General features: G+C 47.6%; 4 protein-coding genes and 1 pseudogene across 12 annotated transcripts in view; 2 read left to right on the top strand and 3 right to left on the bottom strand.

Annotated features, from left to right (window-relative positions):
• The window catches only part of LAMTOR1 (late endosomal/lysosomal adaptor, MAPK and MTOR activator 1), a 282658-nt gene extending 262476 nt beyond the window's left edge, over nucleotides 1-20182 (top strand). The window contains exons 2-6 of one of the 5 annotated variants that reach the window (XM_050756495.1): nucleotides 1109-1247; nucleotides 5798-5943; nucleotides 6196-6273; nucleotides 6636-6762; nucleotides 7137-7760. In XM_050756495.1, coding sequence (XP_050612452.1) covers nucleotides 1206-1247; nucleotides 5798-5943; nucleotides 6196-6273; nucleotides 6636-6762; nucleotides 7137-7229 — 486 coding nt within the window. In that variant the 5' untranslated portion in view covers nucleotides 1109-1205 and the 3' untranslated portion in view covers nucleotides 7230-7760. Of the gene's footprint in view, nucleotides 1-1047; nucleotides 1248-5797; nucleotides 5944-6195; nucleotides 6274-6635; nucleotides 6763-7136; nucleotides 7761-19203 lie in introns of those variants that run through there. The other 4 variants (XM_050756496.1, XM_050756497.1, XM_050756494.1 and 1 more) reach the window with 4 other exon arrangements.
• Nucleotides 1-24862, bottom strand: part of LOC126935216 (folate receptor alpha) — a 181199-nt gene that overhangs the window by 113752 nt on the left and 42585 nt on the right. The gene's annotated exons all lie outside the window — the stretch shown is intronic.
• On the bottom strand, nucleotides 302-389 carry LOC126936746 (uncharacterized; annotated as a pseudogene).
• On the bottom strand, nucleotides 8958-24786 carry LRRC51 (leucine rich repeat containing 51). Of its 5 annotated transcripts, none has more exons than XM_050756480.1 (6): nucleotides 24694-24786; nucleotides 16452-16535; nucleotides 15684-15821; nucleotides 11074-11279; nucleotides 9696-9844; nucleotides 8958-9412 (listed from the first exon to the last, which is right to left on the bottom strand). In XM_050756480.1, the coding sequence occupies exons 3-6, from the start codon at nucleotides 15763-15765 to the stop codon at nucleotides 9271-9273; spliced, it is 579 nt and encodes a 192-aa protein (XP_050612437.1). In that variant the 5' UTR covers nucleotides 15766-15821; nucleotides 16452-16535; nucleotides 24694-24786; the 3' UTR covers nucleotides 8958-9270. The 5 variants fall into 5 exon arrangements, with proteins under 5 accessions (XP_050612437.1, XP_050612436.1, XP_050612439.1 ...); XM_050756479.1 differs by having other exon boundaries at nucleotides 24571-24700; XM_050756482.1 differs by lacking the exon at nucleotides 16452-16535 and having other exon boundaries at nucleotides 24571-24700.
• Nucleotides 24780-24862, top strand: part of NUMA1 (nuclear mitotic apparatus protein 1) — an 82102-nt gene continuing 82019 nt past the window's right edge. The window contains exon 1 of the mRNA XM_050756043.1: nucleotides 24780-24859. The gene's annotated coding sequence lies outside the window, so the exon portion shown is untranslated. The remainder of the gene's footprint in view (nucleotides 24860-24862) is intronic.

Here is a 24862-nt window from a genome sequence, read left to right as displayed (position 1 = left end):
ACATAGTAGACGCTCAGCAAATATTTGTTAATAGATGCATGAATTAACACTGGATGAGGATTAAGCATAGAGAGCTGGACATGTCCAGAGAATGGGGTCAGAGAAGGTAATCAGGAGGACATTGTACTGAGTCTCGAAGACAGTAGGCAGACCAGGCTGCATGTGCAAAGTCCAGTAGATCAATCAGGAAACATCATTTCTCTATGTCCAGTGAAACAGATTGCTCACCCCTCCACCCCCTCACCCCTCACCTCAGAACATGCAGTGGCAGAGAGGTGTCAGGCTCTGCGTGACTTTGATACGTCAGATGGGTAATGTGCCAAAACAAGATTTGAGGGTGGGCGCATTTCACACACGCGGAATCACACGCGCATGAACAACAAATGGATCACTATACAATTTTGGACGGACTTGGACCTGTGTTCAGGGCCCAAGGGAAGACATGGGGGAGGAGGGGCGTTTAGGAAAAGAGAACTGATGGTCAGCTTTGTGCGTTAGATTTACTATGGGTCCTGTTAAAAAAAAAGGCAGAATTAAAGATAAAAGCCTGAAGGCAGAGAGGTCAGTGAGGTGACTTCTATCTCCTCCACCAGGATTTATCTCCGCTCCGCGTCAGCATGTGAAGGTAGTATAAGGTCCCTTCTTCCTGTAAGTCGCAGATCCCCAGCCCAGGTGCAGAATACACCCTCCGTGTATTCACCCCCAGCCCAGCTGGGCGATACACCCTCTGTTCCCCTACTGGGTACCGGTCATCTGGATCCTCTGTGTGTGCACCCAGGCTGTACGATCTAGGAGCGTCAGGCCTGGATCCCACTCGCCCCTCGCATGGCATTTAGAAGAGTATATCACGAGGGCATAGTGGCCTACTGGCCACGAGAACGCATAACACTATTCACGACGGCCACTACTGCCAGTTTAGAGACTGGAAAGATGAAGTCATGTGATCCGCCCCTCCCTTTCCTCGCTTCACTTGCCTGCGTGTCCGGTTACGCCTTCCTATTGGTTGACAACGATCACGCGCTAGCGGGCGGGACCGGAAGCCGGGGTATTGCCTGAGGCGGCCCAGCGGCTCCGGGAGAAGGGATACGGGGGGTGGCGGCGGGTGGTTGCCTGCGGGAGGCAGTTGCGGGTCATGTGACCGGAAGGGCTCCTGACGGACGCCGTCCCTCCTCGGCGCGGCCTGAGCGCCCGGCCTGACCCCTGCCATGGGGTGCTGCTACAGCAGCGAGAACGAGGACTCGGACCAGGTGCGGCCGCGGCAGGCGGGGCTCGGGAATGAGGGCTAAGACCCTGGGGCTTGGGGCCCCAGAAAGAAATCTGCGGAGAACGGGCCAGGACTGCAGGGCTCGCTGAATACGGAGGCCTGGAGGGGACAGATTACACAGGAGACGCCAAGCCGGACTCCTACCCCAGTTAAAGCCCCAGCTTTCTACGCGGTCCCCGCCTCGGGGTGTACAGGCAGCCGCCTGTCCGGCTCGCTCCCACCACTTCCGTTTGCTCCTACCTTCAAAACTTTCCAGATTCAAGGATCCTCAGTCTAGGTCCCCGGGAAATACTCCCTTCCCAGCTTCCTGTCTTCTCTGTATTAGTGGGCTTTGCGAATCCATTGCAGGGGTGGGTAAGCTGAGGCCCTGAGTTAGGCTGTCCTGCGATGAATCAGGAATTCATGTATCGTCTTAGTCCCTGGGGTTGCAGAAGGAAGGTCGCTGCTAGTTTAGGGCCAGAGGACGATTCTGGAAGTTGGTGGCCTTTGAGTTGGCCAATGAAGGATTTAATGGATACAGTGAGGACATCGGGACATGGGGGAAATTGTCTGGGAAGCAACAAAGAGGGTTTAGCTTTGACTAGATTGTGGTAAAAGAGAAATGGAGCGGGAAGTTCATTTGGGTCTGAGTTTGGCTTGCCTCAGTGCAGTCTGCCTGGGGCCTGAGGGTTCCTTTAGCTGGAGACATGCCTGTTCTGAGAATTTGGCTGTAGATCTGATCCCTCTGACGAAAGGCTTAGGCTGGGGAGACCTGTACAGTTTTACATTCTCCCTCTTCCTCTTAGTGCATTCTCACTTCTCTCCACATTCTAATCCCTGCCCCGCCTGGCCTGACATTCAAGGATGAAGTCACAAGTTGCTGTCCACTCTTTTTTGATCGTCTCTAACCCTGGATTCTACATTTGAACATATAGTAGACCTGAGAAAGTAGAAAGGTTTCAAGTAGCTCACAGTCTAATAGGGAAGATGGTCACAAAAATAGATTATATCACTGGTACTTGGGAAGTAGTTATTTCTTCAGTGAACGTATTTTGGATTAAGGGTTTAAGCTTAGGAAAATGTCATTTGTGGCCGGGCGCGGTGGCTCAAGCCTGTAATCCCAGCACTTTGGGAGGCCGAGACGGGTGGATCATGAGGTCAGGAGATCGAGACCATCCTGGCTAACACGGTGAAACCCCGTCTCTACTAAAACAGGCAAAAAAAAAACTAGCCGGGTGAGGTGGCGGGCGCCTGTAGTCCCAGCTACTCGGGAGGCTGAGGCAGGAGAATGGCGTGAACCCGGGAGGCGGAGCTTGCAGTGAGCCGAGATCCGGCCACTGCACTCCAGCCTGGGAGACAGTGAGACTCCGTCTCAAAAAAAAAAAAAAGAAAATGTCATCTGTATGGGAAGCAAGGGTCGCTTCTGGTTCTCAATTCTTCATACACCCAATGAACACATATTTCCTTTGCTCTGTGTTAGGCATGTGTCATGCCTAATACCTCTCACTTCACCTCCACCTTTTTGAGAAAGAGACAACAATAACCCTGCCTACTGGGAGAGCTGTGGCCTAGTGGGAAATTGTCCCTTAAAGCATAATGTGGACTCTTGCAGGGAATGAGTCAAGAAGGATTAATGCCTTATGAGAAAGGATACCAGCTTCTACTTGGAAGGGAGAGCTGGGCCTGCTGCTCTCCTGAATCTCTACCTTCTCCTTGGTGGGCTCTCCTTTCTGTTCCTAACACCCAGAGAAGATGTTTAATCACTGCTGGGTGATTTGAGGCCTCACGTAGCAAGAGCCGTAACCATCCACCTCCCAGAGTCCCTCTTTCAGTTCTTGGGCAGGCTCCTCTCCCACTCTCATCTCTGTCTCTTTATCACAATAAAAAATGTACAACACATTACAGTTTACAAAGGGCCTTGATAGTTATCTAATTTGACTCTTGCCAGACATCTGTCATATTAGTGTGGGTTATGTCTATTTAAAGGTGAGGAAAAAGTTCAGAGAAGCTAAGTGATTTGGCCAAGCTGGGAAGTGCTAATGCCCGGGTGTTCTGATGCCAAGCCATGTACTTTATCCATGGGGCCAAGCAGTCTCATCTATGCCCCTAGACCAGGTGGCCAGTCATGGGCAGGGTGCTATGTCTGTGCTAAGGTAGACAGTGAAACCCTGCCTCTTGGGTTACACTGACGCAGAGACAAACCTTGATGTGACAAACCTAACCCATGCTCCACTCGCACTTCGGGAGTGGGGTGATACTTGTCTACTCTGAAGGGGGTAGCATGGCCTCTTCTTTAAGTCTAGGTTTCAAGAAAACAACCTTGTTCCTCCCTTGATCTTAGCTGAAGGCTGAGAAGTGATCAGCCAGCCTTCTTCTTGAAGAACCCCTGATAGGGAAGAGACTACCCTGTCCTGCAGGAAGATCTGTCTGAAGTGGAGCTGGGAGAAGGACAGACACATAGGAAGCTAACTTGGGCCTCATTATGGAGCCAGCTTTCCTTAGAAATACATAGTTTTATCTTTGGCAAACATTTTGTCTTTTTAGCTCTTTAATACTGAGCCTGTGTTTTAGGGAGGAAGGGTGTCTGGGAGTTTACAGAGGTGATGGGGCAAAGCCCACAGCTTCTGTCTTTTGCTGCTGGGAACTGGATCAAATTGCCTGAGGACACTTGGGCAACCTAGGCTTGAGAAAGAAGAGTAAGGTGAAAAGGCTGGGCCTCCCTAAGCAGGGCAGGAGGAAGTAGCCCTCTACAAGGAGAGTTGTGGAGTTGTGGGCAGGGGAGCTGGAGCCTGCAGCAGGAAAGACTGAGGAACTGAGACAGGCCTGGAGGGGAGCATTGAGGAGTCTGACACTGAAGGTTGGTGAGTCAGCATTAGCCAGGATGTCCCCCTGGGCCCATCCTTGGCTTTGTCCAGGGCACTCTTGCTCTTTATGGGTTGGATAGATACCCAGCAGGTCTGTTTTTCCAATTTACCACTGATAACAGCAATCAAGGATTTGCAGCTGATGGACTCAAGGCAGGGTCAAATCCAGAAATATTACAGTAGATAGAACAGGGGACTGAAACTGGACAAGTAGTAAGACCAAACCAGTGAGGAAGCTTGGTTTGGTCTTTTTTTTTTTTTTTTTTTTTTTTTTTTTTTTTTGAGACGGAGTGTCACGCTGTTGCCCAGGCTGGAGTGCAGTGGCGCGATCTCGGCTCACTGCAAGCTCCGCCTCCTGGGTTCACGCCATTCTCCTGCCTCAGCCTCCTGAGTAGCTGGGACTACAGGCGCCCGCCACCGCGCCCGGCTAATTTTTTGTATTTTTAGTAGAGACGGGGTTTCACTGTGGTCTCGATCTCTTGACCTTGTGATCCGCCCGCCTCGGCCTCCCAAAGTGCTGGGATTACAGGCTTGAGCCACCGCGCCCGGCCGGTTTGGTCTTACGTTAGTTCAGGGGTTGTGATTATCAGCATAGGCCAGCAGTAACAGGGCTGCTGAAAATTTACATGGGCTACTCAGGTGGTTTAGCAAGGGCGGGAATAGCTCCATTGTTGTTTGTTTTGAGATGGGGTCTTGCTCTCTTGCCCAGGCTGGAGTACAGTGGCACAATCCTAGCTCACTGCAGCCTCAAACCCTGGGTTCATACAGTCCTCGCACTTCAGCCTCCCAAGTAGCTGGGACTGCAGGGCTCACACTACCAAGTCCAGCTAATTTTTTATTTTTTTTGTAGAGACAAGGTCTTGCTTTGTTGCCCGGGCTGGTCTCAAACTCCTGGACTCAAGCAATCCTCCTGCTTTGGGCTCCCAAAGTGTTGGGATTCCCAGTATGAATCACCACACACGGGTACAGCTCTACTGCTCAGATCAGGATACACCTCGTACACTCAGTTTGATTCTGGGAGTCACATAGAAAAAGAGCACCAGAGCACAAGAGGGTGAACACCTTCCTAGGGACCTGCCTTCAAGAAGGGAACACACTTGTACTGTGTGACCCAGAGCTGGGCTGGGATTCCTGCCCTGACATAATTTGAGAAATGGCCATGGAGAGGTTGGGCTTGCTTTCCCTTGGGGCCTAGGGCCTTGTCTGGACTCACCAGGGCTTCCATCTTGGAAGGAAACAGCTTTGCTGCGGAGGGCCTGGTCCTGGGGGATGAGGAGGGCTGTTCTTGGGCTCCTGACTTGCACTGGTTTCCCCTTTAGCTCCCATTGCTTTGCTATGTCTCAGCTCCTCTGTCTTTCAGCCTCTAGTATCCTTTCTCTGCCAGGTCCTAGAATGTTTTTCAAGCTCCAGGGCTGTTGCTGACTATCTGCTTTGTGCCTCTGTCCCTTTTTTCAGGGCCTCTAGGACTGCCTGGCTCCACTCTCGTTTATCCTAGAACACCAACTCAGCTGAGCTCCCAAGGATAGGCAGGAACTGAGTCTTATCTGGCATTCCATAAAGCTGGGCACTTTGGATATTCCTTATAGAAATATTTTTGGTGTTTAAGGTCAGAGCTGGGCTGAGGGTAGCACCCATGAAAGGCAGGATCTAAGGGTCCTGGGGCTGACTTCTCTCCCATGACCACTTCTAGGACCGAGAGGAACGGAAGCTGCTGCTGGACCCTAGCAGCCCCCCTACCAAAGCTCTCAATGGAGCCGAGCCCAACTACCACAGCCTGCCTTCCGCTCGCACTGATGAGCAGGCCCTACTCTCTTCCATCCTTGCCAAGACAGCCAGGTAAATGTCAGAGGACCAGGCCTGGGTCAGAGCTCCTCTATCCATATTAAAGGCCAGGATAGAAGGAGCGAGGCTCAGGACATGGGGGATGGGATAAGGTCACTGGAGAGAGGTGCCTCCATGTCCAGCCCTGCTCCAGTAGGCAGGAGGGAAACTGGAGTCAGATAACCCTGGAGTTGGTACCTGGCACTGAGTCCTGTTTGTCCTTCTCAAAAGCACCTGTCATGTCATCTCTGTCTCTTCTCCCTAAAGCAACATCATTGATGTATCTGCTGCAGACTCACAGGGCATGGAGCAGCATGAGTACATGGACCGTGCCAGGCAGTACAGGTGAGCACCTGGCCAGCGTGGGTCCCTCAGGCTACTTGGGCTCCTACCCTCCATCACTGTTCCAGCTTCGGAGCCTGGCCCCTAGTCCAAGCTTCTCATTTGGTGCAGCCCTGGAGACTGACCACAGATCACTTGGGTGCTTCAGTAAATATTCATGTCAGCCCTGTTTACCCTGTGACCCTCTCGAGGGCATTGAGGCCAAGGGAGGTGGGCCTAGAGTGAGTCTGTGATGAGCTGAGACCTTCCCTCCCAGATACCCCCCTCAGCACCCTGCTTCTCTGGCCTGAGGGGATGAGGCTTACCTGGGCTGGGCAGGGCAGACTGTGGCTTAACTGTGTACCCCCACCCCCTCTCTCGGTCAGCACCCGCTTGGCTGTGCTGAGCAGCAGCCTGACCCATTGGAAGAAGCTGCCACCGCTGCCGTCTCTTACAAGCCAGCCCCACCAAGTGCTGGCCAGTGAGCCCATCCCGTTCTCTGATTTGCAGCAGGTGAGACACCCCTTGCCTGCCCCTGCCCACCCTTCCCACACTGCCCAGGGTATGGCAGAGGGTTCACCCACTCTGCCTCAGAGGAGGTAGGGAAGATGGAGTTAGGGAGCCTGGTAGCCTTGTGGGCCCCAGTTCCCTCTCACCTCGTACTCTTAACATATGTCTTTCCTATCTCCTTCCCGCAACCTTTATTGTTTCACTCCCCTTTGTTCTTTTCCTTCTGTCTCTCCCATCCCTGTCTTTCTCTCTGCCTTCCTGTTCCCCATCACTCCCTCCTTCTCCTTCATCACCATCTAATCTCCCCTCCCTCTTTTTCCTGATCGGCCTCCTCACCTGTCTCTGTTCCTCTCCTCCCCGGTCCCTCTCTGTCTTAGGTCTCCAGGATAGCTGCATATGCCTACAGTGCACTTTCTCAGATCCGTGTGGACGCAAAAGAGGAGCTGGTTGTACAGTTTGGGATCCCGTGAAGAGAGGGGTCCTTGGACAGCTCTTCTCCTCTCTTCATCCCATCTCTACCCCACCCCCTTGGCCCCCAGCCTCACTGCGGCTTATATAGTACCCTAACCTGCTACTAATCACAGAGAAAAATGTGAAGAAGGAGGAGAAGAGGAAGGCTGGAAGCCTGAGCAAGTGAGGGTAGAACCTTTTGGGACTGGCCTTTGAAGCTCTGGCCAGGGATGGGGTGGGGGCCAAAAGGACAGAGCCTGGTATGTCGTCATAGTCATTGAGAATGTGGAGATACCAGTTTGGGTGGGGGGTGATCACCAGGGGACCTAGGGAGATCCCCTTCCCACCCTCTCTCTTGGCCTCAAAGTCACTCCTGCCCCCTCTCCCTGACTTGGTGCTCACATGCACCTCACGAGGGTTTGTGACCAGGGTCTGGATGAGCTTGAATTTGAATGAATTGAGTTTGTATTTCTAGAACCCTGGGTTTTTACATGTTTGGTCTTTTTTTTGTTTTGGTTTGTCACCCTCGATAAAGGAAGTATATTCATCCATGTGCTGGTTCTGGCCCCTCTGTCCTATCCATTCTACTTCTGACTACTCAGGTCTATGAGAGTAAGATGGGGGGCAGGGGGCATCTTGCAGAGGCACTGAAGATGAATCCAGGAGATAAGGGTTTAGGGTGTCAGCTCCTAGCTGAGACCTGGCTTGGGCTAACCTCAGATTGGATGAGACTGTTCTTGTCCCTTGTCCAGTGATGATGGGAACACTGTCAAAGCTGAACAGACCTGAATCTGAGGCAGCTTTGATTCTTGGGGGCCCTGCCTCAGACTCAGTGGAATTACCAGCAGCCCCTGGGGGTGAAGGGAGACACTGCAGGTCGACGGGTGGAGAGTGAAAGCAGACCAGACTCTTCTGGGAATACGTAATATGGAGTCAGCAAGCAAATGTTTTTAAGCAGAAGATTCTTTTTATCAAATGAAATCCTAAGCAGCATCCCAGCATATAAAACATAGAATGGAATTAACTTTGATCTGATTGAAGTGGGGGCTGGTTTCAGAGATCATAGCCCATCTTCTTGGCCTGTCATGGAGGCCTGTGAGGCATCTCTACAGACCCTGGTACTCTGAAGAGTTTGGAAATTACTGATCTACTTTAACCCCCAAATCTCTAAGCTGAAAAGTACAAAGGGGCCCAGAAAGTTAGATAAATTTCCCAAGGCTATGTGGTAAACCCAGGTCTCCAGTCCCAGACCAGCAGGCCTTTCCCTCAATTGCCTCACTTTTTCAGCAAAATAAGACTAGAGCTGGCCAGGTATAGTGGCTTATACCCGTAATCGTAGCACTTTGGGAAGCTGAGGTGGGCGGATCACCTGAGGTCAGGAGTTCGAGACCAGCCTGGCCAATATGGCAAAACCCCATCTCTACTAAAAATACAAAAAAAGGCCAGGGGTGGTGGCTTACACTTGTAATCCCAGCACTTTGAGAGGCTGAAGTGGGTGGATCACCTGAGGTCAGGAGTTCGAGACAAGCCTGGCCAACATGGCGAAATCTTGTCTCTACTAAAATGTAAAAAATTAGCTGGGTGTGGTAGCAGGCGCCTGTAATCCCAGCTACTCAGGAGGCTGAGGCAGGAGAATTGCTTGAACCTGGGAGGTGGAGGTTGCAGCGAGCTGAGATCGTACCACTGCACTCCAGCCTGGGCAACAAGAGCGAAACTGTCTCAAAAAAAAAAAAAAAAAAAAAAAAAAAAGCCAGTCATGGTGGTGTGCGCCTATAATCACAGCTACTGGAGAGGCTGAGACAGGAGAATCTCTTGAACCTGGGAGGCAGAGGTTCCTGTGAGCCAAGATCGTGCCACTGTACTCCAGCCTGTGCAACAGAGTGAGACTCTGTCTCAAAAAAAAAAAAAAAGAAAAGGCTAGAGCTACTTGCAGTTGCCTGAGTTAGAGAACATCTCTACAAGGTGTAAGTGACTTCTCATCTGCTCAACAGCTCAAATCATTTATTGTCAAACCATGCTGTCTATTCTCAGGCCTTTAGGACTACTAGGGTCGTGGGAGCCTCAAAGTGTATTCTGCTTGATCCGGGCCTTCTTGGGCTTGATGTTCATGCGTTTCCAGACTTCAGCTGTGGTGCGGTCTGCTTTGGTGACCCCACTGAAGTCGAACGTGGTGATATGGGGCAGGGTGCACAGCACATATTGCCTGTGGGGAAGACTCAGGCTAGGGGCCAGACCCCACACCAAAATCCCCTTCCCCCTCCACCAGTTGCTGTTGTCTTCCCAGACTGCAAGGAATGGAGGGACTTGAGCATAGTTTGGGGAAGATTAAGTTTATCCTGACTGAGAGCAAGGAATGCTTAAGAGGTCGGCTACCCACTTCCCAGGTCTAAGCATGGCAGAAGAATGGTCTTAGATTTCTTGTTTCTCCTCCTCCTTTCCCTTAGGGGAGCCCAGCTAGACCCTACCTCCAGGGGCAGGGCACTTACCTATACCCTTTCTCTTCCTCCATGGGGTTCCCATGGAGTGTCAGGCTCCGGAGCCGAGGAAGGACAGCCAGCTTATTCACCTCCCCCAGGTGCTGGATGCTGTTGCCGTGAAGATAGAGGACACTCAGGTTGAAGAAAGTTGTTAGGACCTGTTGGGGAAGGAAACCAAAAGCCAGGCTAGACAGGACAGGACCCTTAATCTGTGCTCAGGGCTGATTTGTGGGCAGAGAAGAAAGAATGTGGGCAACAACCTGCCCTCCACTCCAACCCTCCACAGCCATACTGTATGACTCTAATCTACTGTTATTTACCTTTTAAGACATACAGGGCATCACACTGAAAAGGAGCTGTGATCTGAGGGTCAGGAGGATGGGCCTGGGTACCAGCACTGCCACTGACTTGCCTCTCCTGCCTCTCTCTCAGCCTTAGTTGCCCCTTCACTGAAGACCTTTCCAGCTTTGGTGATCTATGATTCTATCACAGCGAGCAACGGGAAGAGAGTATCATGCTAGGCACATAAGAAGCTTTTAAAATACTGATTAAATTGAGATCACCACACCAGGGGAATAGTTTCCAAGTCATGCTCCAGCTCCTTTCCCCTCTTAGGGATCTTGGACCAGAAAAGGCCAAACTTTATTTCTTAAAACTTGAATCTGGCCGGGCGCGGTGGCTCAAGCCTGTAATCCCAGCACTTTGGGAGGCCGAGACCGGCGGATCACGAGGTCAGGAGATGGAGACCATCCTGGCTAACCCAGTGAAACCCCGTCTCTACTAAAAAATACAAAAAACTAGCCGGGCGAGGTGGCGGGCGCCTGTAGTCCCAGCTACTCGGGAGGCTGAGGCAGGAGAATGGCATGAACCCGGGAGGCGGAGCTTGCAGTGAGCTGAGATCCGGCCACTGCACTCCAGCCTGGGCGACAGACCGAGACTCCGTCTCAAAAAAAAAAAAAAAAAACTTGAATCTGAGTTCACAGAAAGTAAGTGCTGTACTTTTATTGACTACCTCTTCCACAGGAGAACCCAGCACAGGACACAGTGGGTGCCCAGTGACAGTTACAATTTTACCTCAGCCTCTGATGTACCAGTTGTTTGTTGGTTTTCATGTACTTTTGTTCAATCCTCACAAAACCTTTATGATACTGGCGTATTATCCTCATTTTTCAGACAAGGAGGCTGCAGTTTTGAGAAGTTAGGTAGCTTGCTCAAAGTCAGTAAGAGGCAAACCCAGGATTTGAACCTACATCTGTCTGGCCCCCTAGCCTTGACTGCACCATGCTGCCTCACTACTTCCTTGATAACACGTAGGAGTGGAGAGGTTGGGGGCTGAACAAAGTGGCTTCAGGCTTCCCCGACTGGATTCCTAGTGTTAGGAACTCACAGGGTCAATGGAAGTCAGGTCATTAAACGACAAGTCGATCCAGGCCAGGTTCTCTGGGTGCTCCAACAGCTGTGAAGCCACCTGGTTGAAGTCTCTCAGATCATTGAGAACATTGTTATTCAGCCACAGGGACTGGGTCAGTGATTTCCCTGACTTTGAACGCTTCAGTGGTCGTAGTCCTGTCCTTGGCTCCTCATTTACCAGGTCTGTGGGGACAAAGTGAGACTTGGGTATCATCTTTGCTTTTCTGGCTTGAGGGGGTGGGAAGGGACAGAGCTGGGAAGATTAGCCATCCAAGCTGTAGCTGAGTCTAGTGCAACCCTGTCCCATAGCTTCCAGCAATCAGTAAGTTTAGATTAAGGCCCAGAGACTTCTATCTCAAACTCTTGGCTTTTCAGGTTACATGGACTTCTCATGTCCACTGTACCACTGGGTCTTTTGTATACCAAATCAGTGTCAGGTTGAGGAAAACTAAGAACGAGAATTGTTGGGCTTGAGCCGAGTAGATGATAACACAAAATCCTGAATTAACCACTGGTAAAGCCTATAGAATTCACTTCAGTGGAATACACTCTGACATCCTCCCTCTCTTTCCATTAATGTTGAGTACCTGCAGTATGCCAGGTACTGGATATACAGTAATAAACAAAATGAGAGACAGTCTGTTGCAGACTTTGTATGAGTAATAGGGCAGAGAGCAGACATTTGTGCCTTAGAGGAGCTTATACGGGCAAGATGGGAGCAAACTGGCAATATGATGTGATAAGTGCTATATAATAGTCGTTTCGTAGCAGCACAGAAGAGAGGCTATTGACCCAGTATGGGAGCTCAGGGAGGTTTCCCAGGGCAGGTGAAGCCTGAACTGAATCTCAGTGGATTAGGAGATGTTTTTCAGGCAAAGAAGGGTAAAAAGGCAGGGAACAGCATGAAGAAAAGTAGAGGTACAGGACAGCCGGGGAGTCTGGAGCAGGTGTGTGTGCCTACACAAGTGCTCGCACGCACTGCACAAGGGGGACAAAGAGGAAAAGAAGAGGCAGGAATCTAGTCAAAAGTCTCGAATGCCAGGCTAAGGATCTTGGGCTTTACCCTGTAGGTAATGGGAAGGCACCAGAGTTTTTAAAGCAAATGATTCAAATCTTTTATTTCAGAAAGATCACTGTGAAGTGTCAGTGTGGAATATGGATTTTAGGGAGTGAGTTGGACCGAATGACCAATTTGGCTGTTTGAGTCATCCAAGCAAGACATGAGAGGGACGGACCTACAATCAACATAATTTGGTTGACTGGATGTAAAGGTAGAAGAATATTAAAGGGTGGTGGCCAGTTGTATTAACTAGTAAGGAATTATGGGAAGAAGAAACAGCATTGGGAAGGTGATGAGTTCAGGCTTAGCTTTGGTGTGTTCGAGGTTCCTGTACAAAAAGGTGGAGAAGCCAAGTAGGTAGTTGGAGATGAAGGTCGGAAGCTCAGGAGACACAGACTTGAGAATCATTAGCAAAGAAGGCATACAAGTTAGGGAAAGAGATGAGATTCCTCATGGAGAGTGAGGGTAGGGAGGAAGGTCAGAGAGGAAGAAGAATCCATTAGAGAAGTTAAATAATCAGGGAAAATCAGGAGAGGACAGTTTAAAGATGTTCAGGGAGTAAATAGTTTATAGTAGTAAGTTCCAGAGAGGTAAGGACTAAAAAGTAATTCTGGCAACTTAGAAGTCCCTGGTAACCTTGGTAAGGGCTGCTTCAGTGGAATGGCAAGGGTCTGGGGGTAGAAGCCAGATTGAAGTGAGTTGAGTTCAAGAGTGAATGGAGGCTGGGTTCATGCCTGTAATCCCAGCACTTTGGGAGGCCAAGGGAGGAGGTTTGCTTGAGCCTAGGCGTTTGAGACCAGCCTGGGCAACATCATGAAACCCCGTCTCTACCAAAAAAAGAGTGAATGGATATGAGCAGTTAGCATAAACAACATCCTCAGAAAGTTTGGCTGAGGAGGAGAGAGAATAGGGAATAGGATTATGTTAAAACCCAGGTGTATGGAACACCCCAAACCCTCACTCCTACTTTTTCAAAATGAGGTCCAGAAAGAGGATGGGCCTTGCCCAAGTTCAAAGTCGTAGAGTCAGAACCAGATGCCAGGTCTGCCTGAGGTAACTGTATTTTTCCCATTGCTGCTAAGCCTTTGGTTTCCTAGTTCACCTCTAGGGAAGGAAGTATGTAGTATTTGCCGAAGCTAGCCAGCTTTCTTCACTCTCTTTTCTGCTCTCTACTGGAGGGACACCCTTTGCCCTTCCACCCCCACCTCGCCTCCTCCTCAGCTGCAGGTCAGGCAGCATCCACCAGATGGCTCTCTGCCTTAGTCCTAGAGTGAGCAGGACCCACAGTTGGGGCCTGAGGTTGCAGGAGGGTACTAGAACGGCGTCCCCCAGCTCATGAATTCCTAATCCTGCCTCCCTCCCTACACCTCCTGAAAACCCTGAAATAGAATGACACAGATGAATCAAAATTAAGGTCAAAATAACCCCACATGAACTAGTGCCCCATGTGATAAGGTAGCAGCTTGGGGAATGCCACTGAGCATGGGCTGGAGGCCAAGCTCAGAGGGCATCACTGGGGGGACGGAGTTGCCTAAAACTTGATGCTGGCTAGAGCTGCTCTTATCAGGGATGGAGTGGTATATCCAGGCTGCCACAGGTTGCTGCTCCTCTCAGATTCCACCAACGCACTATACTGCCTAAGAATCTGTAAAGTTCCTTGTTCAGAGTAGGCCAAAGCAGGTCTGGAAGCTGGACCACAAATATCGGTGCTTTGAGAACTGGGGAGCGTTTAGCTCCAGGAAGATCTGGGAAACTATGTTCCTGTTTTCCTTTCTCTGAAAGGCTGCCATGTAGCTGTTTCCATCTGTCAGAATACAAGTTAGTTTGGTAGAACTTCCCTGTGTCATCCCTCAACCACAAACTGGAAGGGGTTGGTAGGTGAATATGGTGGGAGACTTCCTTAACACTCTAGGTTTGTGAAAAGTTAGAGGATCTGGGTTGGTGGGAGCACAGATTAGATGGCTTCCAAAGGCACTGCCATTTCATATTCTGTAATATGTATTCATTCAGCAAATAGTGTGCCAAGTACCCCCAAACTCTATTGTATCCCTTAACCCCAGCTGTAAATAAGTTTTTCAGAAGCTCTGGGGAATCTGAAGGGACTCTGACCTTTTGGGCCTTTGATATGCCTCTCACACATCTAGCAAGGAGCACAATACCTGGCATATACATATGACACACACACACACAAACACACACACATATATAAATGCTTAATAGTAAGTGCTCAGTAAATACTGAATGGTCGAAAGAAGGATGGGGCATCTGTACCAATTACGTTTTGTGATGTAGAGTTACCCTTGGTACTGCTTGTCTCTCTCCCAATTCTGGGGACTCCACAGAGGGCAGAGCTACACCTCCTCCATCAGAGTTAGAAACTCCCATGATAGGTAGGAGGTATACTTCCACCTCTGTCATTTCACCTGTCTTAGAGATAGTTACTATTGCAGCTAAAACCCCTTGTGAAACATGGACTACATCAGAAGTGATGCAGTGCACAATAAAGATCACAGTAGGTGGCTGTGTGCTCGTGAGAGAACAAATATGAGTTACCACTGTGGCTGATGATAACGCAAGTAGACCCTAAACCCAAGCTAAGACTGGTGCTATTTGCCAGCTTCCCGAGCTTAAAGGTGGTGGCTACCAATTGCCTGAGAGAAGATTAAAGCCAAATAATAGTTCTAAAACAGTGGATGTTAACGTGTATTCTGTGAGGACAGATGGACTGATGCTTTAATGAAAGAGCAGATAACAAAAGCCAGGGATGGCAGAACTTCCCTAGGAAGAATGAATGACTCATTGGGAATATGACATGGCTGAGAGCCTCCCTATGTTCCCTCCTGAAGGGACTAGCTACCCATTTACAAAGACATTGAATGGCAAAATGGTAGCGAGTGTGGGCAGTGTTGGAATCTGCAATAAGTGTAGATGATGATGGAATAAACTTGGATATGGCTGGAATGAGTGTAAGAAATTTGTCAGTAAGTATTTAAACTGGAACTATGCCGGTTTGTTGATAAGACCCCTCATGTTTGGCCAGTCAGAATAGGCTTGTGTCTGCAGACAGAGGAGAAGGGTTTTGCCTACTTGCTGGGACTCCATAGGAGCCTGTGTTTTCCTCCTCTCTTCAGGTAAAAACAGGAGAATAAAACTATTGGCTGGTAGACTGGCTTCCCAGTTTTCTTCCACTTGACTTTCCTGCTGTAGCCTGGCTTCTTTTAAAGATGATCAACTACTGTGATAGCCCCCTGTTTCCTTTCAGATTTGCTCCTTAAAAAAAACAAACAGGGGCACATGTTCTTAGGATCTCCTGGGGCTGTGTCAGGGGCAAAAACAAAACAAACAAAAAGACAAAAAAAAAAAAAACCTCTCACTCTCCCCTACCCTCCAAAAGACAGTAACAACACATCTGCAAGCATATAGGAAGAATCTCTTTAGGTTTTTAAGTAGAAGATTATGGTTTCTCCCTGGGGACCACACTGGGCCTGCTGCCTTAGTGAGTGGAGTGCTGTGCTCTGGGGGCTGACCTTGAATGACGTGGATGCTTCTGAAGGAGTAGTCAAGAGGGGGCTCCTGTACCGAAGTGTTCATATAGTCCCGTTTGTTCATAGTTCAGGCCATCATTCATCAGGTGAAAGCAGGTGCCCTGGGAGTCCGGGTTCAGCCTGGGAGGACAGAGAAAGACAGGTGTTTCAAGTACACCGGCCTTCAGGTTTCCCCATAGTCTTCCATCCCTGCTTTCTATCCTCTACTACTCTAGGTCTGCCTGGCTGTATTTCCATTTTAAGATACGAATCACGATTCCTTGCATGTATAGAGCATTTTCTACTTCTCAGAGCACCTTCACATCTCTTAGAACTCATTTGAGAGTTGTAACACCCATTTCTTTGTCTGGAAAATGCCAGATGAAGAAACTGAAACCCAAGGGGTAAAAGGACTTGCCCAGAGTTAAGCCAATGAGTCTGTTGTAGACTGCAGTCATAATCTCCTGACTCTGAGACCCTTTCTGTTACTCTACGGTAGCTACCATGGAGACTGTCTTGATATCCACCCTCTGGTGACATCAACTGGGCTATTCTATTGCTTAACAAATCCCTGAGGGCCTGCACCACATCTGACTGGTGTCTGACTGCCCCTCTCAGTCTGGCCCAGCTGGGGATTTGCCACCTTCTCCACTTGGCTTCTGTGTCAGCTCCATTACCTTTCCATCCAAAGACCCTACTTTCAGCCCTATCCTGAATGTAGCCATACACATATAAACATACACACACACAAAACCAGAGTCTACCTCTCACCTGTCACTGATGCCTGAAACTCCACCATTAGGGATTCATTCCTGTGGGTTCAGGGATTGTTTCCGGTTAAAATGGAAATACTCCCTGAGAGGGATGAACACAATGTTGTTATCAGTCACTTGCAATGTGGTGTGAATTGTCTTATCAGATGGTTTCCAATTTGTTAGCTAAAGTAAAGCTGAGGTTTTTCTGGAGACAAGGGAGAACCATGAGAATACTACTCACCTGGGATAAAGAGAGCTGACAACACACTTTAACAAGGGGTTTGTGTGTGAATCACACAAGCAAAAGACAAATTGATAAGGATATAGGACAAGAACTTGTCCCAGTCGACCTCCCCTTTCTCATTCCATCCACTGCTGCCACCTTTGTATTATTGTTTGTATTACTTCACTTGCTTTCCAAAAGGATTTCAGGTTTACAATAATAACACAGTCATAAAACAGATGATTTGCAGAATAGTGCTGTCCACTAGAAATATAATGTCACAAATGCAAGCCACATATATAATTTAAAATTTTCTAGTAGCCAAAATAAGTAAAATGAAGTGGTAAAGTTAATTTTATTAACTTTATTTTACCCAGTATATCAAAAAATCATTCAATATGTAATCAATATTAAAACCTTCTGAGATATTTTACACTTACAGCACATCCCAATTTGGACCAGCCTACCTGTCAAATGTACATGACTAGTGGCTACCATACTGGACAGTGCAGATTAGAAAGTTAAAAATGGAAGAGAAAGATCAGAAACTAGATTACAGGAAGAGAGAGATGTGCCAGGCACTTTAAGAATCTAAGCCTACATTTAGCTGTGAAATTCCTGGCAGCCAAAGCAAAAAGAGAAACCTTGGGATTGCAGTTCTCATCATTGGATTCAAAGGATAAATTAGTTTGCAGAGACAATGAAATTGGCAAACAACCTTAAAGTGGAATTTCTTACTCGGGAGGCTGAGGCAGTTGGATTGCTTGAGCCTAGGAGTTGGAGGTTGCAGTGAGCTATAATTGTGCCACTGCACTCCAGCCTAGGCGACAGAGCAAGACCCTGTCTCAGAAAAAAAAAAAAAAAAAAGAAGAAAAGAGAAAAAAGAAAGAATTTCTGTTGAAAACCAAGGACCTGATATCTTATAATTCAGTTGAAGCTTAATACAGTTCAAGTAAATTCTTTTTTTTTTTTTGGCAATTTAACATATACATGGATAGAGTTCAGTAGGTTTAGAGGAAAATGAATGTCTTGTTCTGAAAAAAAAATAGCAGTCCCAACTGAGCTTTGGGGAAGTGCCAGCTTGAGTCACTTCACAGCTTCTGTTATGAACTGGTCCCATGGGCATGGATTGTCAATTAGGGAGACTTGAATCTTTTAGATATTAAATCTACAGGCAGACAACAAAGAACACTTTATTCTTTTTTTTTTTTTTTTTGAGACGGAGTCTTGCTCTGTGCCCCAGGCTGGAGTGCAGTAGCGTGATCTCGGCTCACTGCAAGCTCCGCCCCCCTGGGTTCACGCCATTCTCCTGCCTCAGCCTCCCGAGTAGCTGGGACTACAGGCGCCCGCCACCTCGCCCGGCTAATTTTCTTGTATTTTTAGTAGAGACGGGGTTTCACCATGTTAGCCAGGATGGTCTCGATCTCCTGACCTCGTGATCCGCCCGTCTCGGCCTCCCAAAGTGCTGGGATTACAGGCTTGAGCCACCACGCCCGGCCAAGAACACTTTATTCTTTTGTAAAAATAGAGGAACCTGCTGTGTACTATAGAACTAGAGGAACCTAGCTTATACAGAAGCCCATCCCACTTCAGCACCTACAACAGATTTGATACCTTTGAACAAGATTGGATACTTTTCTCGAAGTAAATACTGGGTTGGTACCCCAGAGTTATGCACCACTGAACATGGATTTTAACTTGAAATACTTAAGGGCAGATTTTTACTGTTAGTTTTCTTGACTATCAGAGAACCCCAATGCAGTTCCTAAAGACTTCTGATTTTGTGTAGCACCAGCTCCTGTTGCATTTTCTGAATTAGTACTACAAATGGAGCCCCAAGAAGCTGGTTAAATTTTTAGCCTTCTGCATTTAAGCTGTAGCCCAGGCTGTGAGCTAGTATCGCGTCTTATTCATTATCCAACATAGAACCGGGTTTACAACAGGCACTCAGAAAATGTTTGTGGGATGAATGAATGAGAAACTGCCAATTCTGAGGATTTCTGTTTTAGAAGAGTTGATGCTAAGCTGTTCTAACAATTGGCTCCCAGGTTCAGCTGTTTCAGTCCACACCTTGTTCACAGTAAGATATTCAGTTCAATTCAGCAAACATTTGTTGAGTGCTTGCTGCTCTGTGCCTGACCAGAAGAAATGAAGCCAAGATACAAATAATAGAACTCTGTCATGAGCACAGAAAGACCTGCTGAGTTTCTGTTGATTGTGGCAAACCAGCCTGCATCCAGTTCCAAGTAACAGCTGCCCACTTAGTGAATACTCTCTCATGTTTCAACACTCAGTTCTAGTGTACCCTCTTCTATAAAGCCTTTCTTTTCCAGATAAAATTGGTTAATGTATCCTGTGTTAGGCTGATTGTTTTGATGATCCCTATTCATGGTCTCCCCTGTATCCATCCCTTTTTGCCTATAACATTATAGTTCCATCTCTGATGCTGGGCCCAGACATGTGACTTGTTTTAGCCAGTGGGATGTTGATAAACATGAAACAAACAGAAGCGTTAAAGGAGGCCTGCCTTCTTGCTCTCTGCCAGTGCCATGAGAACATGGCTGATCTGCTGAAGGGTTATGAGATGTGTAGGTGAGAGACATGCGAAGGAGCCATTGATTCCAGCTGAAGCCATCCTAGACTAACCCACAGTCAGCCTACCCCCAGTCAAGATCAGGAGAGTCACCCAACCCACGGATGACTGCCGACACATGAGTAAGCCCAGCCAAACCAGAAGAACCATCCAGCTGACTCTAAGACTTAGAAGCAATAATAAATGTTTATTATCTTAAGCCACTGTGTTTTGGGATGGTTTGTTACACAGCAATAGCTAACTTCGGCATGCCCCCACTGTACTTTGAACAAAATTTTATTGAACAAAATTTTATTTCAGCCTGTTTACTCATCTGTGAAATGGAGACAAACCCTACTTTGAGAACTATTGTACATCTGGCATCAGGTGCTCAATAAATGGAAGCGGTTGTATTCTTTGTTAATTTCATTATAACCAACTTTGTTTACTCCCTGTAAGCTTGAGGACAGGGACAAGACTCAGACTTCTTTCTCCCTTCTCATCATTACCCTACATTGAACCTGGCAAAAAAAAAAAAAATGCACATTCACTAAAGGTTTGATGGACAAATGAAAATGGATGGACAATGGAAAAATGAAAGAAGAAATGAAGGAATTAATGGAGTCTTCAGGGTATCACAGAGAGCTTGACTGCTGGAGAGAACTGACAAAGCCTTGATGCTGCCATGCTTAATCCTGTGGCTGTGTTTTTGGAGTCAGTCTTTCCCATCTGCTATTCTGGCTTATGACCAGGAGATAATCAGATGCCAGCACCTTCATCTGTCCAGACTGACTGACTTGATGAATAACAAGGTTAGGGGAATACCTGCCTTGTTTCAGAACTGGAATTTCTCATTTCCAAATTGACAGTATCTTTAACTGTTTTGTTTTTTAATTGTAAAAGCTAATATGATAGATGATAGATGAATAAAGTGAAATGACATGGAGAAGTACATCAAATAGGAACTCAAAGTTTGAATCTCCATTAACAGTTTGGGAATATAACCTCCTAGAATGTATAGCTAATAAGGTTTTATACATACACACACGCACATGCGTGGTTTTCTTTTTTCTTTCTTTTTTTTTTTCTTTTTTTTTTGAGACAAGGTCTCACTCTGTTGCGCAGGCTGGAGTGCAGTGGTGCCACTTCAGCTCACTGCAACCTCTGCCTCCTGGGCTTAGGCAATCCCACCACCTCAGCCTCCCAAGTAGCTGGGACTACAGGCACACGTCACCACACCCTGCTAATTTTTGTATTTTTTTTTGTAGAGACACAGTTTTGCCATGTTGCTTAGGCTGGTCTCAAACTCCTGGGCTCAAGCTATTCACTTACCTTGGCCTCCCGAAGTGCTGGGATTACAGGTGTGAGCCACTGTGCCCGGCCTAGATTATGTATATTTTTAAATAAACAATATTCCTTTATAAACCTATTTTTAAATTTTCGAATTGTTGTAGATTATTACCCTTTTTAGTAGTTGCAAAGTATTTTATCCTATGTATCTTACTTTAATGTTATTCACTTAATTTAACTTTATTTAACCAATTCCAAGTTGACAGAAAACTGTTTTCAGTTTTGGGAAATTACTAAAGTTTGTAATTTGATTGTTGCTAGCCTATTCCTGACATCTCTCAGGCAAGTTGCAACATGATAACACAGGAAGCTTTGAGGTAATAATCACATAAATCTGATAGGAGATTCAACAGCCTGGCCTGAGAGTTTCTGATGATGGACTGATGGTAGAAAAAAAATCAAAGACTGCTATGAAAAATCTGCCACGTATTTAGCCAGGCATGGCAGCTCACACCTGCAGTCCCAGCTACTTGGGAGGCTGAGGTAGGAGTATGGCTCAAGCCCAGGAGTTCGAGGCTGCAGTGAGCTATGACTGTGCCACTGCACTCCAGTCTGGGCAACAGAGCAAGACTCTGTCAAAAGAAAAAAGAAAAGAAAAAAGAAAAATCTGCCACATAATCTAATTATTCTGGGAGGTTATATTCCCAGGTGCCAAAAGGAGGCCCAAGATTCAACCTGGCTTCTGTTTACTCGCCTCTACTACCATCTCAACTCCAATTCTGCAGTCCAGCCAAATGTAACTACTCACCATAAGTTCCTCGGACCTGCTGCTGGGCCTCTAAGTGGAACAGTGTCTCCTTCCAGCTCTGTCTGCTTGGAATATAGTTTTTCTCTCCTCCTTTTGCTTTGCTAATTCTTACTTCAGGGCTCAGATCAGGTTTCAACTTTTCTGAGAAGTCTACCTTTATCCTAAAATCTGTAATTATAGTGCTATGATTTCCATGGTAGCACTCATAACACTATAATTATCTGCTTACTATCTGTATGTCCATAAACACCACCAGGGCAGAAACCATATTTTTCTTACAGTTGTATCTCATAGTGCTGGCAAGTAGTAGGTGCTTAACAAACACATTAAAAATTGCAACTAAATAACACTACAAAGGAGAGGGACATGAGGTTGCTGTAATTGAGGGATCTGACCTGGTCTGAACAGTCTACAGGAAGACATTCCTGAAGAAGTGACTGAGAGAAATCCAAAGGATAAGTACAAATTAACTTATGGGGTAGGGGGTGCTGTGGAATGAGCATTCCAGGCAGATGTGACTGCTATATGCAAAGGTTCTATGGTGGAAGGGCACTTGGAAATTTTGAAGACCTTAAAGGTTATATAACTGAAGGGGAGAGAAGGAGGAATATGTATGGTTAGACTGGAGGCTGGAGAGATGGGAGCAATAGGAAACCACAAAGTATTAATATTAAATGGGGGTTGGCTGGGCGTGGTGGCTCACGCCTGTAATCTCAGCACTTTGGGAGGCCAAGGTGGGCAGATGACCTGAGGTTGGGAGTTCGAGACCAGCCTGACCAACATGAAGAAACCCCATCTCTACTAAAAACACAAAATTAGCCGGGTGTGGTGGCGCATGCCTGTAATCCCAGCTACTTGGGAGGCTGAGACAAGAGAATCGCTTGAAACCGGGAGGAGGTTGCTGTGAGCCGAGATTGTGCCATTGCACTCCAGCCTGGGCAACAAGAGTGAAACTCTGCCTTGAAAAAACAAAAAAGAAAATTGGGGGTGGGGTAGAGAGTGAACAATTATCAGCTTTGCATTTTGAAGGATTACTCTGGTTGCAGTATGCAAATATGGCAGGACCTATATAGAAGATATTCAGGAAGTAAAGCTGATAAGACTTAATGATAGATGGGAAATGGAAGAGGTATTAAGTAAATGGAAGAGGTATTAACTCTTGGGTTTTGGGCTTGTGTATATTGTGGATAAAGGTAGGAGCACTGGAAGAGATCCAGACTTGGAGGAAAGGGTTGGGATACACAGAGATTGGTTTCAATTTCAGAAATGTAGAGTTTGGGTTGCCTTTGAGGTATCCTTTTTTTTTTTTTTTTTTTTTTTTTTGAGACGGAATCTCGCTCTGTCGCCCAGGCTGGAGTGCTGTGGTGCAATCTCGGGCTCACTGCAAGCTCCGCCTCCCAGGTTCACGCCATTCTCCTGCCTCAGCCTCCCGAGTAGCTGGGACTACAGGCGCCTGCCACCATGCCCGGCTAATTTTTTGTATTTTTAGTAGAGACGGGGTTTCACCGTGTTAGCCAGGATGGTCTCAATCTCCTGACCTTGTGATCCTCCCGCCTCGGCCTCCCAAAGTGCTGGGATTACAGGCGTGAGCCACCGCGCCCGGCCGCCTTTGAGGTATCCTAAAGGAGATGTTGAGGAGGCAATTGGCTATATAGATCTGGAGCTTAGAGATGAGGACTGGGCTAGAGATACACACTTGTGTACATTTGCATACAGGTGGAAAATGAAGTTGTGGGTGTAGAGGGGTACCCAAGAAGAGAATATAGAGCGCAGTAGCAAAAGGCGTAGGACCAAACCTGGGAGAACTTTAAGGTAGTAAGTGGACCAATCAGGGCCAGCTAGCCACCAGCTGGAAACCAGCTAATCATGGTGGTCACTTCAGACATGGGTGCTGTGTTAGCACTTCTGTTTCCTGTTTAGTTAAAAATGTTCAAGTTTCATTGTCTTAGTCTCTCTAGTTCCTTTTCCCCATTAAAACTTTCAGGGGAGGATCTGAAATTCATTCCAGTGGAAGTGTAAATAATCCAAAGTAGGCCATACAGGTTCGTTTTCCCTGGGGCAGTTTAACTTGTTCCTTGGAACAAGTCCTTCAGCTATAGAGGCAGTAGGCTGAAGCTAAAGAGACTTAGCTGGAAGCTGGAGAACTGGAGTCTAGTTCTAGCTCTGTCACTAATTTGGTGTGTGGCCTTGGGCAAGTCCCTTTTCTCTAGGTTTCAGTTTTCCAATCTGTGAAATGAAGATAAATATCTTTGATTCACAGAGCTGTTAAGAGTATCAAAAGACAGACTGTGAAAGCATTGGGTAGGTTACTAAATGTAATAGATCTGTCGTGAGGACTAAAAAGAATGAATCTCTAACTGTAGAGCTTTGAATAGCGGACCATGGAGAAGGTGTGGGGAGAAAAGGGAATCTGGGGACAGGTTGAGAAAGGGTTTTACTCCTTGGAAGAGGAAGGAAAGAGGCACTTCACGACCCAGGAAGTTTCCTACATCTCCAGAATTAGGGTAGGGACTGCGATTTACTCTATCTAATGCTAACCACATGTCTTGGAAGGAGGTCTCAGTTCCTCAGAGGAAAACTCCATTTCTGAGGGCGTTTCTGATCTCCCAGGTTATGGCTGGAACTTGAAGCATCCGATTTTGGGAGCCTTATGTTTGCGTTGGGAGTGGGGTTCGTTGTTTTGTTTTGTTTCCTTTTGTTTTGAGATGGGGATATTGCTCTGTAGCCCACGCTGGAGTGTAGTTGCGTGATCACTGCAACTCACTGCAGCTTCAATCTCTGGGCTCAAGCGATCCTCCCACCTCAGCCTCCCTAGCAGGTGGGGCCACTGGAGCGCGCCACAAAGCCCGGCTAATTTTTTTGTATTTTTGGTAGAGACAGGGTTCGCCATGTTTCTCAGGCTGGTCTCGAACTCCTGGCCTTAAGCGATCCGCCTGCCTTTGTCTCCCAAAGTGTTGGGATTACAAGCGTGAGCCACCGCTCCTGGCCCTGGGGGAGGTTCTTAAGCATCCCCAAATCTGTATGGATATATATCTCAACGCCTTTCCCTCCCTCTGTTCCCCTTGCCCAGTTTGTCCCGTGTGAGTGTTGTGTCTTGTTCACTGTGAAAGGTGATGAGGGTCGGTTGGGGAAATCTCAGATACCCGAGCAGGGAGGTTCTTAGTCATTCTGTGAGTGCCCCTCCCTTCTCCATAGATCTCTTGTCCCCTAGAACAGGTTTCCTGTTTTCCCGCCCGACTCACCCGCAGTCGCTTCCTCTCCAGTCTTGGCGTGCCACTGCCTCACGGTTACTCAGGGCAACTCCATGGCAACTGCTTTCGTCATCACGACCCGGCAGGCGCCATAAGAACTGACGCGGTGCTTACCGGGACCTGTAGTTTGTCATGGGCGGGGCTCTAAGGCCGCGGGTGACGCTGGGATTTGTGGTTCTCTTTGCCTTCAAGTCCAGGCCGGGGTCCGGAAGCGGTGATACCCCTTCTCTTTCCCAGTGGCCCTCAAACTTCCTTTCCCGGGTCCTTAAGCGTGCCCCGCGTA

Source organism: Macaca thibetana, chromosome 14 (assembly GCF_024542745.1).
Source record: "Macaca thibetana thibetana isolate TM-01 chromosome 14, ASM2454274v1, whole genome shotgun sequence".
Taxonomy (NCBI): domain Eukaryota; kingdom Metazoa; phylum Chordata; class Mammalia; order Primates; family Cercopithecidae; genus Macaca; species Macaca thibetana.
The sequence above is the reverse complement of the archived record's forward strand: the minus strand, read 5'-3'. Positions and strand labels throughout refer to the sequence as shown.

What these genes read in the sequence shown, in the direction of transcription:
- LRRC51 (XM_050756480.1), bottom strand. Translation starts at nt 15,765, where the DNA reads ATGAACAAACGGGACTATATGAACACTTCGGTACAGGAGCCCCCTCTT. An exon ending in AAGCATCCACGTCATTCAAG is followed by an intron (nt 11,280 to 15,683) that starts GTCAGCCCCCAG and finishes TTGTCCCCACAG; the next exon opens with ACCTGGTAAATGAGGAGCCA. An exon ending in GAGGAAGAGAAAGGGTATAG is followed by an intron (nt 9,413 to 9,695) that starts GTAAGTGCCCTG and finishes TCTTCCCCACAG; the next exon opens with GCAATATGTGCTGTGCACCC.